General features: G+C 32.1%; 1 protein-coding gene across 5 annotated transcripts; it reads left to right on the plus strand.

Moving 5' to 3' along the window:
* Nucleotides 1-1348: 1348 nt before the first annotated feature.
* LOC125063052 (sex-lethal homolog) lies at nucleotides 1349-17844 on the plus strand. 5 transcript variants are annotated; one of them, XM_047669275.1, is made up of 9 exons: nucleotides 1388-1543; nucleotides 1961-2149; nucleotides 6240-6458; nucleotides 7202-7309; nucleotides 7801-7982; nucleotides 8957-9044; nucleotides 11481-11553; nucleotides 16820-17063; nucleotides 17140-17844. In XM_047669275.1, coding segments are annotated over exons 2-9 (993 nt in total). In that variant the 5' UTR covers nucleotides 1388-1543; nucleotides 1961-2071; the 3' UTR covers nucleotides 17141-17844. The 5 variants fall into 5 exon arrangements, with proteins under 5 accessions (XP_047525230.1, XP_047525231.1, XP_047525229.1 ...); XM_047669274.1 differs by lacking the exon at nucleotides 17140-17844 and having other exon boundaries at nucleotides 1349-1448; nucleotides 16820-17067; XM_047669273.1 differs by lacking the exon at nucleotides 17140-17844 and having other exon boundaries at nucleotides 16820-17067.
* Nucleotides 17845-17874: the final 30 nt, after the last annotated feature.

A 17874-nucleotide genomic window follows, 5' to 3' on the forward strand; every position in this document is an offset into this window, starting at 1 on the left:
AAAACAGAATTATCGTAAACTCAACTCAAACTCAAACTCAAAATATCTTTATTCAAGTGGGTAACCAAGTACACTTTTGAATCGTCAAGTTAAATTAATCGTAAATTTACATTTACTACTAAAGGAACTGAAAAATTTATTTATTTACTTATGTATGCCTGTCTTGGAAACAGAAATACTTTTTATTTTTCTTAGTGGAAAATATTTCTTCACTGCTGTCACTATCACTGTCAATAACTGCAAGGCGAATTACTCTATTTTCCAAAATTTGTATTGCTTGCCATCGTTGATAATATCGAACGCTATGTTAGATCAGTTAGATAGCACAACACTAACTGGTCGGGCGCGCGCTCTGTGCGGTATCGGGTCGCCAGCTGCCTGTTGGGTGGGCGGGCTGAAATAGGCCCACTGCCGCACTGAGCGGATGCAAAGCAGCGTCAGTGCGTGGTAGGTCGATAAAAGCCTGCCGTTATGTTTTGATGGGGAAAACCTACAATTTTGACCGCAAGATGAAATATATATTTGTCCCTGTCGAATTTTTACAAACACCTGAGATAATCGTTACGCACCAGCGAGAGGGACATAGATTTCTTCGTCCGCACCAGCGGAAATACCGCGGCAGGCTGATATCGGCCTGTTACGCAGTGAACGTGTTAAAATGTGTTTAAAGCGAACCAAATTCACTAAATGGGCAGATCCATTAACTTATCCATAATGATACTTGAATGAATTGAATTCCCGATAACTGATTAATAAATATTTCAGATAAGTAATCGATTGTAGATTTTTAAAGTGAAGTCGTTTGAGTTTTGACCTAAAGCAGCGTGTAACAAGCTATTCCCACCGTTTATTTAGAGGACGTTGTATGGATATTAGCAGTATTGAGTTTAGTTATTAAGTTAAGATAATTTATAGATTTGATGTAATGTTTCTTATTGAGTCAAGATCCTGATTACCCTTTTTTATCGACGTTAAGCGTCAAAGGGTGAGTTACTTCTTATGGAGAGCTTTATTTATTAAGACAGGGCATACCGGCTTAGCCAATCCTAGCTAACTCTTTCAGACAAAATGATTTTTCGACCCACTACCACCAATCAAATTTATTTGAAAATGGGTCACGTTACCAAGCGTGAGCTTATGTCATTCCCATTTTCCGTCTAGTTTTTTTTAATTTATTACATGACAGTAAAAACATTTCGGAACAAACTGAAACAAAATATAATTATGGTAAGAATATTTCTTGCTTTGTTTGCCATGCATTTGTTAAATCCATAGATACCTTACTCAAACACGTACTACGTTTTTTATTCTATATATATTTATTCTTCTAGAATCTGTGCATATTTTTCTTTGTCAATGTGATAATGACTATGACATTATTTTGACAAAATAATCGGCATCAAAAAATTATCAAATCTGTGTTTCGGATTTCAGTGGATAGCGTTAAGGTGATTTCATTTTCTTTTATTCCTTTTCGTACATATTCGATAAAAATCTAAAACAAATTGTGTTATTGTTAGTTGTTGATGTTAAAAATAATAAGGTAAGTTCCTTCGCGTATTAATTGATATTTTATAAAAAAATTAATGTGTAACTACTTTTACCAAGAAAAATGATTTGTATTATTAAAAATAAACAAATACTATACAAGCAAAGCAAAAATATTGATAAAATCCTTTTTTTTCAAAATAATAATGACTCTTGTACAACAGTGTTACGACTTCGTGTCTCGTTGTATGGATTCCCAATTACCGGAATCAATAGCAATATTACTCTTCTATTGCCAATTACCAATGCCAAAAGCCTTATTAATGTAATAATCCCACTAAATTTTATATTAATACGGAAATAAACTATTTGTTAACAGTTATATTAACTCAAAAGGTTATATATTTCCCTACAAGTTCGGTGACCTGTAATAGTTCTCTTGATTTTACTATTTCAAGTTTTTTTTTTACAGATTAAAAATATAAGAAGAAATACTTTAAGATTAGCTGCAGATTATAATGAATAGAAAGAGTTAGTTGTTAGACAACCAGTAGTTGTACCAAAGGAAAGATCAGTTTTACCAATGTGTGACAGATACCCACCTTTTTACCATGGAGGGCCGCCTTTCAATAGTTGGGATCGAAGCTATACCATGGAGAATGTGAGTATCATTTAAAATATGCAAATTCACATTTATTTTAATGTGAATTGTTCTCATTGGTAAGCTTTATTGGTCGTAGGTTTTTGTCAAGAAGGTCAATTGTAAAAGCTAATATTACACATTATCTTTTCTTTATGATTGTTACTTTTTAATGTTTTAATTACAATGCAGACACTTCATTATAACACTGAGTTATAATCTACAGTATTACACTTTTTATATGTTTGTTTCTTATTTTTAAATAACTAAGATATTTTATGTGTAGTCTAATGGACTGTTATGAATTGCAAAGTTCATCTTAAAAGAGGGAAATAATCTGTCTCTTCAGACTTGTGGCTATAGAATAGGACCAATCCTTTAAACTACTTTGTTATATATGAACAGGTTTGGTCAAGATTTCGATGATATCTTTTAAATGCCCTCTGAGTTTTTCCAGAATGTTTGACACAACAGTAATTTTCATTGACAATTTTTAAATTACTCCGATAAATTTAGAAATTAAAATATAGCCTCACTTTCTGATAATATATATTCTTACAGCAGATATAAAATATGTAATTTAAAAATTGTTTTTTTTTTGTATTTATCCTATATACAATAAATAAAGCTTTCCAATTTATAGTATAAGAGAACATTTTTTAATTTATTTTTGTTAATCTAGTTGGCTTAAACAAAACTGTCTCAGTTTTTGTTTTTTCTTTCCTTCATTTGCATGAAATTTCTTTGAGTTTTCTTTAATTGATTTAATTTGTTAATAATATATTAATAACTTTAAATGTATCTATTGCTTAGTGTTTACTGATTTTTAAGTAAGTAATTTTTCTACCATTAGTAGTGTGGTTAAAAATAATAAGTAGTGTAATTTACAACTTTACAGTATTTTCTAGTCTGCAACAATATTTTATAATTTACCCCTTGTTTATACAAAGTCATTACAAAATTAATATCCAATTTTAAGAGTAATTATAAAATAATCTTATTAAAACATATTATTAATAAAAGTAACACACATGTGGAATAGAAAAATACTTACTAATGTTCATTTTGTTTACAAAAGATTTTGTTTGTTTAGGTCTTTGTAAATTTAAGTTTTCTTTATAATATTTTAGTATAGTTTACGCAGGCTTCATATATTCATCTCCGTATTTTAGTTCTTTGTGGAGTTCTACATTTAATGCAATGAATATATGTGTTGCTTGGTTATATATTGGTTTGAATTTGCCTATCAATATTAAATTGACTCTGTGTATTACTAGTTGAAATTATAATAATGTCTATTGGTTATTCAGGGCAGCTAACTTTTATAGTAGAAAGAAGCCTTTTTATTACCTTTACCTATCAAAATATTCCAGATATTCAGATAATTAAACATTATTAAAGAAAAATTTCTTGGTGGAAGAATTAAAATAGTAATTAGTGTTATAATGAGTAAATAACTTGTCACTTGACCTACCAAACATAAAGGAAAAATATCATTGAGAACTACATAAATAATTAATGAAGTTTCAGTACAGCTTGAAAGTTAAAGAAGCAACGTCCATTTATGTTGGCGCCATGCCAGCTTTTTGTAAAGAAGGGGTATAGTTTTGTATGGTGATGTAGGACAGAACAATTGAGGGCTTAGAATGTGCAATATTGTTAGTGTTTTGTTTCATCTGTCATTTTTAAATATCTATCCACCATTTATGTTTTATTTAAATTTATTTCATTTCACTTGCAAAATAATTTTATCAAGAAGCATTATCAGAGAAAAAAAATACACTACATGATGTACTCACATAATACATTTTCTTAAATTTAAATTCTGTCTAGAATGATAAAAGACTGGCTTTTACACTGTTATTAACATGAAAAATCTAAAGCTTTTCAATATTATGTTGAACGTAAAATGCCAAGAACTTGTTAAATTTTTGAAGGTGCTCGTCAGCAAGGCAGAGTGTAGGAAAGTATATAGTGATGTATTATGGAAACTCATTCAGACTAGCTCTTTAAATGCAACCATGCAAATTTTCGGTTATGAAGTTTAGATAGGTTTCTATAATATAAATACTGCAGTGTGGCTATAATAACATCATTGAAATGTTACCCCTATACATATATATGAGTTTAACATTTGCAACACGAAATTTACTTATCGAATATTGTAATAACTGAAGATGCCACTTGAAGGCTTTTCTTTACATAATAAGTATTATATTTTTATAACAAGGTTAAACTTGGGTTGTCATAGCTAATAGTATTGTGTGATACCTCTTTATTCTCAAGCATTGTTTTATGGTAGGCTTTATCTAAAACCACTTCAGGTTACTAAAAGAAAGTGTAAAGGGTCTTAAGTACTAACAGCTATACTTATAGTTTCACGAAACATTTGAAGCGTCTAATTAGTACGTTTTAGAAATTTAATATATCTATTAACAGGGTGTTAATTTACTAGAACTTAACCAATCTAAGTGCACTCGCTTAACTATTTCATCTCTTACTGTGAAATTGGGTCTACTACTGAGTTAAATAGCAATTGAAGTGATTATTAGATATGATTTTTTTATGAAAAAGGGGCATAGTAGTAAGTAAATAGAGGTATGACCTCTCTCTTTTATGCTGAAGTCTCGGGTTGAAATGTTTTTGTTAATATTAAAAACTAATTAAAAATGAACTTTATTGATCGTATTAAAGTATCGCAATGTCTTATTCTTAGCATTTATGACTTTAAGTCATTCAGTTGATTCCTTTATACAATTCTAAGGCTCAGTTGGAATGGGCTATATCTCTAGTTCTGTTTAGAAGACACAAAATGTTGGTAATTTTCATACTGACGCACTTCGACACAGTTACGACACATTGAAAGATTTATTTATTGAAACTAAGTTTATCAATTTAAAGGTATGTCAGAATCAGTTTACAATAGGGCAAACGAAAGAAAGTCGGAAATGTGATAAATGATAATGCTTTTGATATCTTGGCAAAGGGCGGAGTGATCAAGTGATTACCGGAAAAGGCGCCATGGGGTCAGGGTCGTGACCCAATAACCGATATCGTGTTTTAACTATAACTTATTTGCTTAAAGTTAAGATTAATATGCGAAGTTTTAATCGGGTCTCGACTAGGTAAAATAGGTCAGGGTTTTCAAGCGTTTAAGGCATGAATAAACTAAATTACACTTCCGACTTGACTTGGATTGTTACTTAGACGCCTTGTCAAGTCTTTCTTATCATAGATGTTTTATCCACTACCTTCTGTTTGTAATCCACCAGATTCTGTCCTTGACATTCCATATTTCAGAGATCATTTGCTTCTACCTACACTTAAATAGATACTTAGCATTATTTGTGTGTGCTTAATATATAGAATGTCAATGATTTTGTTTGAGCAGTATTGGCCTAGTGGCTTCAGTGTGTGACTCTCATCCGTGAGATCGTGGGTTCGATCCCCGGCTGTCCACCAATGGACTTTCTTTCTATGTGCGCATTTAACATTCGCTCGAACGGTGAAGGAAAACATCGTGAGGTAACCGGCTTGCCTTAGACCCAAAAATCGAAGGCGTGCGTCAGGCACAAGAGGCTGATCTCCTACTTACCTATTAGATTAACAAATGATCATGAAACAGATACAGAAATCTGAGGTCCAGATCTAAAAAGCCTTATTCGCCTCTGATTATTTTTATTGATTTCGTTTGAATAAAATTGAATAACAATCTGTGCCTCAAGTAACCTAGGAATTTAGGTCTCAGTGTTGCCAGTCAAGTCACGGCCAGACACTACGATACATTTAGAATTAAACGTCAGCCTCCCAATTTTTAGATAATCTTTTTCGGTTTTCTTAAGCTCTGCCAAATGCGCTCGTAATTCTTGTGCATTTTTCAGTGTTTGTAGAAGCTGTAAATGTTAAAGTTTTTTTGGGTCAGATTTATTTAAAGAAAAATATGTGGTAGACTTCTGTGATGTTACAAGCTACGTACAATAAGCTAGCTAGCTGTACCAATGTACAACCAGAGCTAAGAATAAAGCTACAAAACTATTAAGAACATATATATGACGATTCTATACTTCTTGGTCAGTGTATTACTGATATTGATGACCTGTATTTCTTTCAGCAAATACAACATCAGTACAGAGGTAGACCTAACCCAGGAGCGCATAGGTTTTGGGGCAGCATGTCAGATGGTGGAGGAATATCGGCCGCTGGTGGTGACTCCAGTAGGACCAACCTGATCGTCAACTACCTACCACAGACTGTCACAGAAAAGGATCTTTATGCTATGTTCGTCACCATCGGCCCGATTGAGAGCTGTAGGGTTATGAAGGATTTTAAGGTAAGTTAAAATTAATAATTTATATCTTTTTCTATTTTAATTTAATTTTTTCTAATACTAAAATTTGTATAATATGGTCATTTTTATTTTTCATTGGCTTGACGAATCCTTACGTATACTTGACCTAGCCTGTATAATAGAACATTAAGTGTTTGAATAAAATTTACTTATGGTAATTTTCGTTTAATCTGTGATTTTTTTAGCACAATAACGTTACACCCCCAACCCTTAATAACCCCACAATGGAATTTAACAATTTATACAAAACGTAACAGTTTAAACTTATAATTATTTTCATAGTTTATTTATCTTGCTTTAACTATATATAATGGATATAATTGAGAGACTGAGTCTACGGGTACCAAGTAGAAACCTGAGGCGGAAGTCTCAACTTTTGGATGTACCGCGCGCACATTCCAACTTGGTTAGCAAAGCACCACTCACGCGAGCAATACATATAATAAATAGAATTTCTGTTAAGGTAGACCTTTTTGTTTGTACATTGGCCGAGTTCAAAAGAGTTGCTTCCTATATTATTAGTTATAAGATTTAGGTATATAAATATATTTTTTTAATGTTTTTTTATCTAGGTTAATTGGTGTGGGTATACATATTGTGTCGTTTTATCGAATTAGTGATTACTGTAAAGATAGAATAATGATATGGAATAAAAGAAATAAAAATAAATAAATAATCGACGAATATAATATTAAATTTTAGCTTATTTGTCGTATATTTTTCAGACTGGTTATAGTTATGGGTTTGGCTTCGTGAACTATGTACGGGAAGACGATGCTACGAGAGCTATCGAGACTTTCAATGGATACCAACTTAGAAATAAGCGATTAAAGGTAATAAATTTATACGGCAGGTAAACTATGAGACAAAAAATTTAGTTCTAATTATACTGATAAATTGAATGACAAATGATAGGGTGATTAAATTAACTTTGAACTTAACTAGATATGTCAAAAATTACCTCCAGAGTATAGAGGTTAGTAACTCAGATAACTCAGATAAAGTTACAGCGCCTCGCGTTGTTCAACGTCTGTCAGATCACTGTTGACAGGTTTTCAAAAAATATTACCATTTAAATATTTCCTAATTTGCAGTATATTTTATTAATGTAATCATAGGCCTACTAGTCTCATTGTTTATCATCTTACACTAATGTACAATCCATAAACATTTTCGGTAGTTTTTATTTGAAATCATTTAACCGTGTTCCTTTCAGAATACCTTTTGATTTTTAATTGAATTCTTTTAGATAATTTAATACAAAAATTTGTATAAAAGTTTTGTTTTATTTTCCGTAATAAAAAACGCAAAATCAATTTTATAGGTTTCTTATGCGCGACCATCAGGAGACGATATTAAAGAAACAAACCTATATGTAACGAATCTTCCTCGGGCAATAACTGAGGAGCAACTTGAAACGATATTTGGGAAATATGGAAGGATAGTACAAAAACACATTCTTCGTGATAAGAATAATGGTTCGCCGAGAGGTGTCGCCTTTGTAAGGTAAATAAAAAAATCTATCCCCACAAACTTTCTTCTGGAATACGTCTACTGTAAAATAAATATTTCTTGTTGGGTGCAATTCATAGCACAAGATGTCGTGATTCTATCCGTATTTTTGTTTTAAAGAATACCTATTCTACTAATAATTCTACTGCTATTGTGTCCAGAGACTTTTTTTTATCTCTAAACTTCACATCACACGTCTCGCGAAATACGCCCCGGCTACATCGGTAATATTTTTGTTTACAATATTCATGGGCCACCCGTATTGATGACGTCCGGTTGATAGAAAAGAGCGTATCAATTTAAGAATCGCATTCATAAGTACAAGAATCCAGGAAATCATCATCAGGAAAGCATCTTCCGTATGTACTTATTCTACATGCAAATTTCGGAAACGTTATTTTTTTTATATACATTTTGTACCATTTATTATCAACCCTATGTATATTATAACGCTCCAGATACGATTGTAAATGGAATAAATACATTTACGTCTAGCATTTATGATAGGAAAGTTATAGATATATAAAACACTATCCGTTTCCCGCTCGCTTTGCTGGGCGAATTAAAATAGGAAATAAATAAAATTTTATGTTTCATTATTATTATTTTTTCATATTTTTATTATTCTTCTTTTTAACTTCCCGCTAAGAAAATTGAATTTTTTTGAAAATCGAGTTTTTAACAGATGTGGACGTTTTGAGGTTCTAGGAAACCTACCCGAATGTTTCCGCGGTGAAGTCCGTATGTATAAATTTTCATAAAAGTAAAACAGCAATAAAAAAATGAAGGAACGTTGGAATTTAAAAATAAATAGCCATAAACCATCTAGGAAAAATTTCGCATCGAATAGCAGTAGTTTCATGTCGATACGATCAGTGGTTTAGGCGTGAAGGAGCCTCAAACGAAGACCATTTTTCTTATATATATATAGATAATGCGCCATGCCAAATATTTAAAATTGGTTTCAGATTTGATAAAAGAGAAGAGGCCCAAGAAGCGATAGCAGCACTCAACAATGTGATACCAGAGGGCGGCACTGAACCCCTAAGTGTCAAGGTGAACATTATATTTAATACATATATGTTTAGTGCACGTTACAAAGATATATTATTAATTTTAAAGGATATTCAGAAAATAACTTTCGAAAAGACACACTGCGATAATTAGGGAAATAATATGTGTGGTTGATCCGTTCAAAGGATTTTAAATGGTTATTTTATGTTGTGGTTAACTTCAGATTTGCAGTTGATATTTTCTTCAATAAGTTTAAAGAATTTTACATTTTAATATGTTCGTTATAAATAGGTTTGTATAGTTCGTAAGACTTTAATGCCTTGAAAACTTTTGACTCGCACTACAAGTTTTTCAGAGCTGTCGTCCGGTAAGGTTATTATGAAATAAAGTTAGTCGCACATTTCGCTGCTATTCTAGTATTTATTCTTATATAGATTTGTATATCAAAAATAACTCCAATACAAGTCGATATTCAATATTACCTATTTGCTTTTTATTTGAAAAAGGTCTAATATTCTTATGAGTTTCGTACTTTCTTTGTATACAGTGTAGTCTTGTATATGTCACCGTAAAATTGTAAATACCGTTAGATTGTTATCTATCTCGTGAACTGTCGAAAGATTGTGAACCTTAACGTACTGCTTACAATTTAACGTATTACTATTCGGTAGTCTGTAATCGGATCGCACCTCGCGAGTTGATTGGTTGACCGGAATATGCCCCGCGCCACCATATTTTTACGGTGACATATACATACCTGTGTATGTTTTGGAATTTTTATTAATTTGTTTTATTAATATTTGGTCAATATCTTTCTCCATTTGTTCTGAATTTTCCATTTAATACTTATTTTTACGGAGACGCAAATTGTGGGACTAAACTTCATTTTGTAATGTTTACATCTTGGCGATATCCGCCATATAACTCAGACTGGGAACGTTATAGCCAAAGGTTGTTGCACATCAGCTTTCATTGTATTTAATCATAAAACATTGTGCATGCAACCAATTGGCCGAGGGGTCTGTATTGAGGCAGTGGGGAGCCGCGCAGTGCCGTGCGAGCTTGCGCGGGAGTCGACCGCGGCTGCACTCCGATACAACGGTGCATAGCTTTATCATATACATAAAAGCAACTTCATAATACATTAGACGAAATTTTTGGTTTCAAATTCAAATTCAAAGATCATTTAATCATATTGGTAACACTTTGTACACTTATGACTTGTCTGTAAAGAAATACATATAAATGCTCATAATTTAACATTTAGTGCCAGTTCTCAAATCAAGGGCGTAGAACGGAAGAGAAGAACTGGCAATAAACTCTCCGCCATTCTTTTTAATCGCCATGTTTTTTTTTACACAACGTTTGTAAGGAGCTGCAACCATTAAACCATGTTCCACATGACATCTTAAGTAATTAATAATAATAACATAAATTAAAAACAGAGAGTTGTCCTCTATCAGCAGGAGGCATGGTGAAATAGGACACAGTTTACATTACATTACGTAAATTACCGTCATTTATGGGTTAATGGGTATTTACGTCTAATGTCTTTTGGTAAATAAGGTCTGAACATCACTCTACGTTTAGATATTGCAAATCCTTATTGTGAAGCAATATTTTTTGGTCTCTTTTTACTGTTGCAAGTAATACAGATCGAAATTTCACTCACATCTAATAATTAATTGATTGTTAAATTTTATCAAACCAAACTTACTTTATCAGTTGACCTTGTAATCCACTTTCGTTAGCAATTCGTTTCCCATGCCTTTAAAAGTTTTGACACGTAAGAGTAATTTTATTAAGATTTTAAGTGAATTAAAAGATAAATCATATATGACATCAACGCGAGTTACATACATTCATTCGCTTACTGTGTGAAAATGCCAGTGTCATTGAGTTTTTATAAATAAATATCTAGAAGTTAGAACTGCTTATGCTTATGTCAATTTAAGGCGCTGTCGATTATGAGACGTGTTTATAGTCGTAGTGTTTTACAAATAGTATCTACATTACAGGTGTGGTTTGAAATAGAAAAAAGCATAATAAACACCATATTATGCCTCTTAATTAAATATGGTTTTAATATTACCATACATAATTAAAGCCAAATTAAACATTTCTTTATGATCTAAAATGTCTCACAAATACACCTAGGTATAATGTTCTAATGTTCCTAAATTTAAAGCCTAATAAAAAAGTTTATGATTAAGATCGTTAGTATTTTAAATTGCTTATCTAAAATATGTAAACATGAATGTTCGCTGTGGTGCATATTACGCGATTTCAATAGGAAATACTACCAAATGTTCAGAAATGTCGAATTTGTATGTGGCTTCGCACGTCAACATATTTCTTAATTTTCAACGAACCAAAGCAAGACAAGTAACGACAGGATTTATATAAATCACAGAAGAGGTTTCTGAATATGACAATTTGTGTTTTCTAATGTTGTATTGACACAATATTTGACTGCAGGTAGCCGAGGAGCACGGTAAACAAAAGGCGGCGTACTACGCAGGATGGTCAGCTGGCTTCCAACAGAGTCGAGGTAAGATGGTTGCCATGGCAACGACGCTTACAATATATTATGTACAGTATAACTTTCACTATAACGGCCTCACTATCGAAATAGTATGCAAATTTTATATTGATTATTTATTGGAGTCTTGTTTTGTCTAGGAAATCGAGATTTTTTTGTATAAAGTGATATATATAGCTATATTTGTGAAAATTATACAAAAATCCGAGGAAAAAAAATACCTTACCAATAAATTGTATTTCGATGCTTCCATATCCACTGTATTGTGTATTGTGCACGCTGCATGGATAGGTCCACCCATGCCTCAACGGCACCACAGTCTCGACCAATTGGACATGCTTCAAAGCCGACACGATTACAACTACGGAATGTATAACACTATGAATAGGATGTACCGCCGAGACTATTACAACCAGCCTGCGTATATGTCCCATCATCGCCCGTTTTGAAAAGGGCTGTACTGCAAAAAATTTCGCCTTTCCGATACAAGGATATAGGCGTGGACTTTTATTTTCACTAGTTTAGTGTTGGTGTTGTGGGAGAGTTGTGGTTTGACAAAATTCAACCGTATTTCTTATTTGTTTCCCTTGGTTGAGAGATGTAGAAAACTGGCGTTTTTTTGTTAAGAATTATAATCGATATAGGTATAGGTCGGTTATCGAAAGCTGGCCCGTTCACAGTACTCTCACTAATACTCAACATGTATTTATAAACAGTAGCAAAAGCAAAACAATAACTGTCTTCATGTTCAGTCAGTCTTTTCATGATGCATATTTAGTGTGACGTCACGCCACGCGCTTATTCACAGACACTACACAAGTACAAAGTGTAAATGTGTTGAAGCCGCCAGCTTTAGATAACATACCAATAGTATTTGTAGTATTTGTATTGAAGGTTAGTAACTTTTGTCTCTACAAATTACTGAAGAGCCCAGATATGCATGAAGAATGACAATGTCCAATGACATGAAGTCGAGTCGAGAAACCTTTCAAATAAATTGCTGATTTAAATGATTTTTTATAAATATTATAGTGTTTGCATTCATAGACATTTTTAACATTGAAAATACAAAGCTAGTTTGTAAAGAGTCATTGCAATGTGGTATAGCCAGGGGACCATAATTTGTCCCACAACACTGCGAATAGCCATCATTTGCTCTTAGATAGTTTGTCTTTGACAAAATTATTGCCTGTTCTATATTAATATAACATAAGTTATAGAACGAAGCCAAAGTCAGTTGTCAATTGTCTTACGTTCACTCGTCTAAAAATTTATGGATGGAGTTCGGAGACTAGTTTTAGACTGAATAAAGTTGGACTCTACCGCTAGATGTCGTTAAATTTTTTGTACTTACCAATAGTTAAATATAAGTAACTTCGATTAGAACATGAATTTCTGTAATGAGTCGGAATAGGTGTAGATTCTTCAGCACTGATTTAAAATACTAACTTTGGGACCTTGTACCCGCACAAAATTAACTGTTGACGTTTTTCTATTCTAGGAGTTTTCTAAATTGTAAGCTGTTTGGTAATAATTGTATGTTAATGTAAACGGTTGAAATTTCAGTGTTTAAGAGTTATTATGGGCATAAGACTGTTCAAATATTCGAATAAATGTAATTAAAATGTATTATTAACTACCCACCGCCGTGTGGCGACATCTATGAAACACACCATCTTATATCTTATCCGGATAGTTGTAAAATATAAAGTTACGGTTATTATAATAACTCTATTTCACTCGAACTATTCTAGTCACAGTTCTTATGAATTTTTAATGGCAATAGATTTGATGTTTAGGACGGCTTTAATTTTTGCCTGAATTGTTTAGTACATCGATGGTAAGTGTCTGGCCTTTATAATGCTCTATGCAAATCGAATTCAGTGTTAGCAATGTGTTCTATGAAATATTTGATGTGATGAGTATTTTTTTAATAATTCATTGTTCACGTTGTAAGTTTGGTGTTAAGATCTCTGTCCAAGTATCAGCCGAAAACGTTGAGCTTCATCATATATATTGGTGGGCGTTGAAAATATTCTGTTGCAAAATCGTAATAAATTATGTGTAAAATATATTGATTCCGTTTGATAATAATCTAAGTGTAAATAACCTTAACAAGATTGCATGGCTATGGTAAAAATAAAATAACACATTGTTGCTGATTTAATGCCTTACTCAGGTCTTTGAAGGACCGTATCTGATTTTTGGTATTGAAAAAAATATTTAAATTTAAGATTTACTTACCTGAAAATATGTAATCTAAACACTGCTTGAGTCTTCAATCTATTAAACAGCTATTTTAAACAAAATGATGTGGTACTTCGCAGTAATATATGTGCTCAATTACTAACAACAGATGGCGCTTTAGAATATTACTTAGTGTTTTTATATTATATCGTGGTTATATAGTTAACTAGCTATAATTCATATTTAGTGATCAAATGTTTTATTTTTGTTTAAATTAAATGATCTATTTCGTCTTAGTGCTTCCCTAGTTCATATATTAAAATACAATTGCTAAAAATCAAGGTATGAATCTAGACAAACATAGGTTTAATTTTGTTCCATTTTAGTATTTTTTGCTGTTTAAGTGTACTTCAGTCTTCCTTATGAACATCGTTCATACATACTAAATGTCAATGAGATGATATTAATTTTGTATTTAGTAAAATTATTTAATCCATGTTATGAAATAATTAATCTAGTTTTTAATATTTATTAGTATAGTTTCAGAGTTGTATTGAAAATGTGGAAGTTCTATAGATCTATTTCTATTTTCGAAATATTAACATAGATTTAACAGAGTGATTTAAAAAGATTTATTTTCACATAAAGTATTTTTCTTAGACTTGGGTACCAGTGTATATAATAAAAGGTTCATGGGATTTAGCCATTAATTTATGTGCCACATTGGATCTTAAATTATTTTATTGAAGTTTTCGTTTTAGTAAACATTAGATATTCCAGTATATACTGCTATTCAAGTCATCATAACGACAATATTCTACGGTAGAAATATGTTTTCGTGTTTATCACTGATGTTATGGCGAATGCCTAGACATTATGGCACTACTGGCACATCCAGCTTCTGGTAAGGGGATAGTTAAAAGTACGAAAGTTATTATGATCTTTTAAAACATTATTGAATATTACGTGACGGTAAAACTTGTTGCTAGATGGCGTAATATCGAGGCATTCGTGTCTCTCCATAGAATAAAGTAGATATTATCTATTGATTAATGATTATATTATACCCGTGCTTGTTCGAAATAAACGTTTTATATCTTAAATATAGGCATTCAGTGATTTGTCGTTGGATTCACAATATTATTGCTTATTTTTTAAATTGGTGTTAATTTTTTTAAGTGGTTGCGTTTAATTCAAAGCGTATTTTCACTGAAAGCCGGCGGTAGGTATAGGATGCTAGAACTAGTTTCCATGTCAATTGTGCCTAAATAAATATCTTAAGATTATGGCTCGCTGCAATGATATGAGAGTAAGTGGTACTCGATTGTAAGAGACAATATTTAATTTTAAAATTAACATCTCTCTTGCTCTCATAGCATTAAGCAACTGCTGTAATATAATTATTTACGTGTAAGCTTTCTACTTGAGTAAGAAATATTGAGAAATGTTTCTTGATTTATTTTAATAATTTGCGACGTTATTTGGTATCTATATTTCTGTTGCTAAATAATATAATAAATTAAAGTATCTTCTTTTCATCTTTAGAAAAATCTTATGATAGATACTAGAAAGATTATTATAAATTGTTTCAACAAAAAATATATTTTTTGAGTTAATAGCACTAAAGAAAATGCAATTCATTTAACGTTATTAAAATCTTTACACTTACTGTAAAAAAATAAAATTGACATATTTTTCGAGCGCCAAAATGAATGCAAAAATACAATTGAGAATCGGACTTTTTTAAATATGGCTATAAAACGGTTTGGATTGTGAGCTCACGAATCTTTAATAAAACATTGGTTTTATTAATCCGTGCTGCAATCTAGTGAAACGTATTGTTTAGTAGTTGCACCTTTTTGTCTGTTATACACTCCTCCAACAGATTGTATGTTTTACAAGAAAGTCTTAAATATTAGTCGACAGAGTTAATTTTCTGTAAAATCATTTATTAAGTAAGGGATAAATGTTATCTTAAAATGTTTAATAAAAACAAAATATTTAAATTTTCTTGTTCATTTCTTGGGAGTATATAAAAGCTACGTACAAGTTTATTCCAGCAGATGCGAAAGATATTGCTGGTTCCAAAGTTTAAGTGGAATATCTTAGTCATTATTTAATAATTAAAAAAAAAGCTCATAAGAATTTAAAAAAAGTTTCCCAAAATATCTCAAAAACTGCGTTGGCGCAAGCTTGTCTAAGGCTATGTTTCGTATGGACTGTTTCTACGTATGTAATATAATTTTAGTTGCAGTTCTTAATTAAGTAAGAAAATGCTTTAAAATCCAGTTAATTAGTATTTATGATTGTTTGGCGGGATGAAATCATAATCTTCCAGAATTGGCCAAAGCGGTAGTTATAACATATAAATAAATATTATAATAAAGTATGAATTTGAGTTTTAGTGTAATTTTTTAAATTTCATGAAATATATTGTCCATCATGACCCAACATTGTGCTCTAGCTAAAAAGCTTAATGGTGGCTGTACACACTCGTCGAGACACCCCGAGACAGGCCGAGTGCTAGAGTGTACAGTAGAGCTCTCGTCTCGTCTCGTCTCGCTTCCTCGCAGTTGGTCTCGCCTCTCTCGGTCGCCTGTCGGTTTTTTGCGCACGAGTCAAAGGGTCTCGCGAGTAAAACGAGAGCGACCTGTACACACTCGTTCAATCTTTAAATTTTGGATAATATTAAAACTTTATGATCCTAATTACCAATTTCTGTTGCGGTGTATAGTGACCATCTTCTTCTTCGCCATGGCTTTGTATTTTTTTAATGGTTAACGTGAAGAAAATTATAATAACTCATTGCACAAAGACAAACAGCAGCAGCAGTTGCCACGTCCATTATTAACGGTGTTTTAAATACAATTAACGTAACAAGTGCGTACAGGCTGCGCTCTTCTCTCGGTCCTCTCGGTCGAGACTCCCGGCGAGAAGCTCTCGCCGAGTGTGTACAGCCACCATAAAGCTTTCACAATTATTTAACAACTAAACTTTAATTTAAAAATTGTTATTGATTCTCTATCATTAAAACCACGATGTTTATTATTATGATTCTTATTTACTAATCTGTCTATGAAATCCGCAGGTGACTTTTCGTGGAATTGTGGAACTTGTTTGATGCCTGGAGAGTCCTGGGATAGTTTCCCATCCCCTCCCCCTTTACTAGGGAGTCCAAACACTCCCAGAAACGGCTGCAGGCCAGGAATGTGTGCGAACATTCGACCACCGTTTGGTAAAGTCAATAGAGCCAATCGGGGGCGAAATTTCCCCTGGGGCCCAGGGGCTGGTGACTTTAAAGGACAGAGGTGTAGAAATGGTGCACCGTATTGGTAATTTTTTTTTTTATTTTTTTTTATTGTGTTGTCAAGATGTCCAAGAAGATTCAAGTTGTGGATTTTGTTCCAGATTTATGAACGTAGATTAGCAGTGCAATGAATTAACGATGATAAAGCATTATTTTGCTTTAGTGGTCGTGAATATTGATTGTTTGAGGAGAGGTCACAAAAGGTTCTCGTAAACTGAGCAATTTTAAGGAAAATTGCTATTTTGTCATACTGCTAGATGGTACTGCATGTACTAGGCTGTTTTACTAATGTATTATATTATTTATCAAATAATTATTGTATTAATAACAGGTTAGTGCTTATATGACTATGGCGATATTTAATAGAGGCGTTTCTTATGCCTTTCATTATAATATTATCCTTGCTAAAGACAAGAGGCAATAGTAGATGTTATTACGATTGGCAATCTGCTTGAAATTACCAGCCTACTTTCAAATAAATTAAAAATATTTCGATAAGCGCCATCTAGGTGATCCTTGCATTAATTAAACGTAATTTGTTTGCCTTAAGATAAGCCTTTTGGTGACATCTAGAAAAGAAAAGCAATTTTTGTGTAGTGCAGAAAGCGTACACTTATAACTCGTTAACGAAATTCAGTTTTATTTTAATTTGTATTTGTTCAAGATTTACATTTTATATAATAGGTTATGTCAGTATAATTTGTGTGAAGTCTGTTTTGTTTTCGTTAATTATTGTAACTATGCCTACCGATGGCAGACTTGTACATTTTTTTAAATTATTTCTTTAATATAGAGATTATAATTTATTTGAAGTTTTTATTTTTAAGTATACATCT

Source organism: Pieris napi, chromosome 2 (genome assembly GCF_905475465.1).
Source record: "Pieris napi chromosome 2, ilPieNapi1.2, whole genome shotgun sequence".
NCBI classification, from domain to species: Eukaryota; Metazoa; Arthropoda; class Insecta; order Lepidoptera; family Pieridae; genus Pieris; species Pieris napi.

Excerpts from the sequence above, each read along its gene's own strand:
- LOC125063052 (XM_047669274.1), top strand. The coding sequence starts at position 2,072 with ATGTGTGACAGATACCCACCTTTTTACCATGGAGGGCCGCCTTTCAAT. Across the intron at positions 2,150-6,239 it reads GAAGCTATACCATGGAGAAT|CAAATACAACATCAGTACAG; the intron begins GTGAGTATCATT and ends TATTTCTTTCAG. Across the intron at positions 7,983-8,956 it reads AGAGGTGTCGCCTTTGTAAG|ATTTGATAAAAGAGAAGAGG; the intron begins GTAAATAAAAAA and ends AATTGGTTTCAG.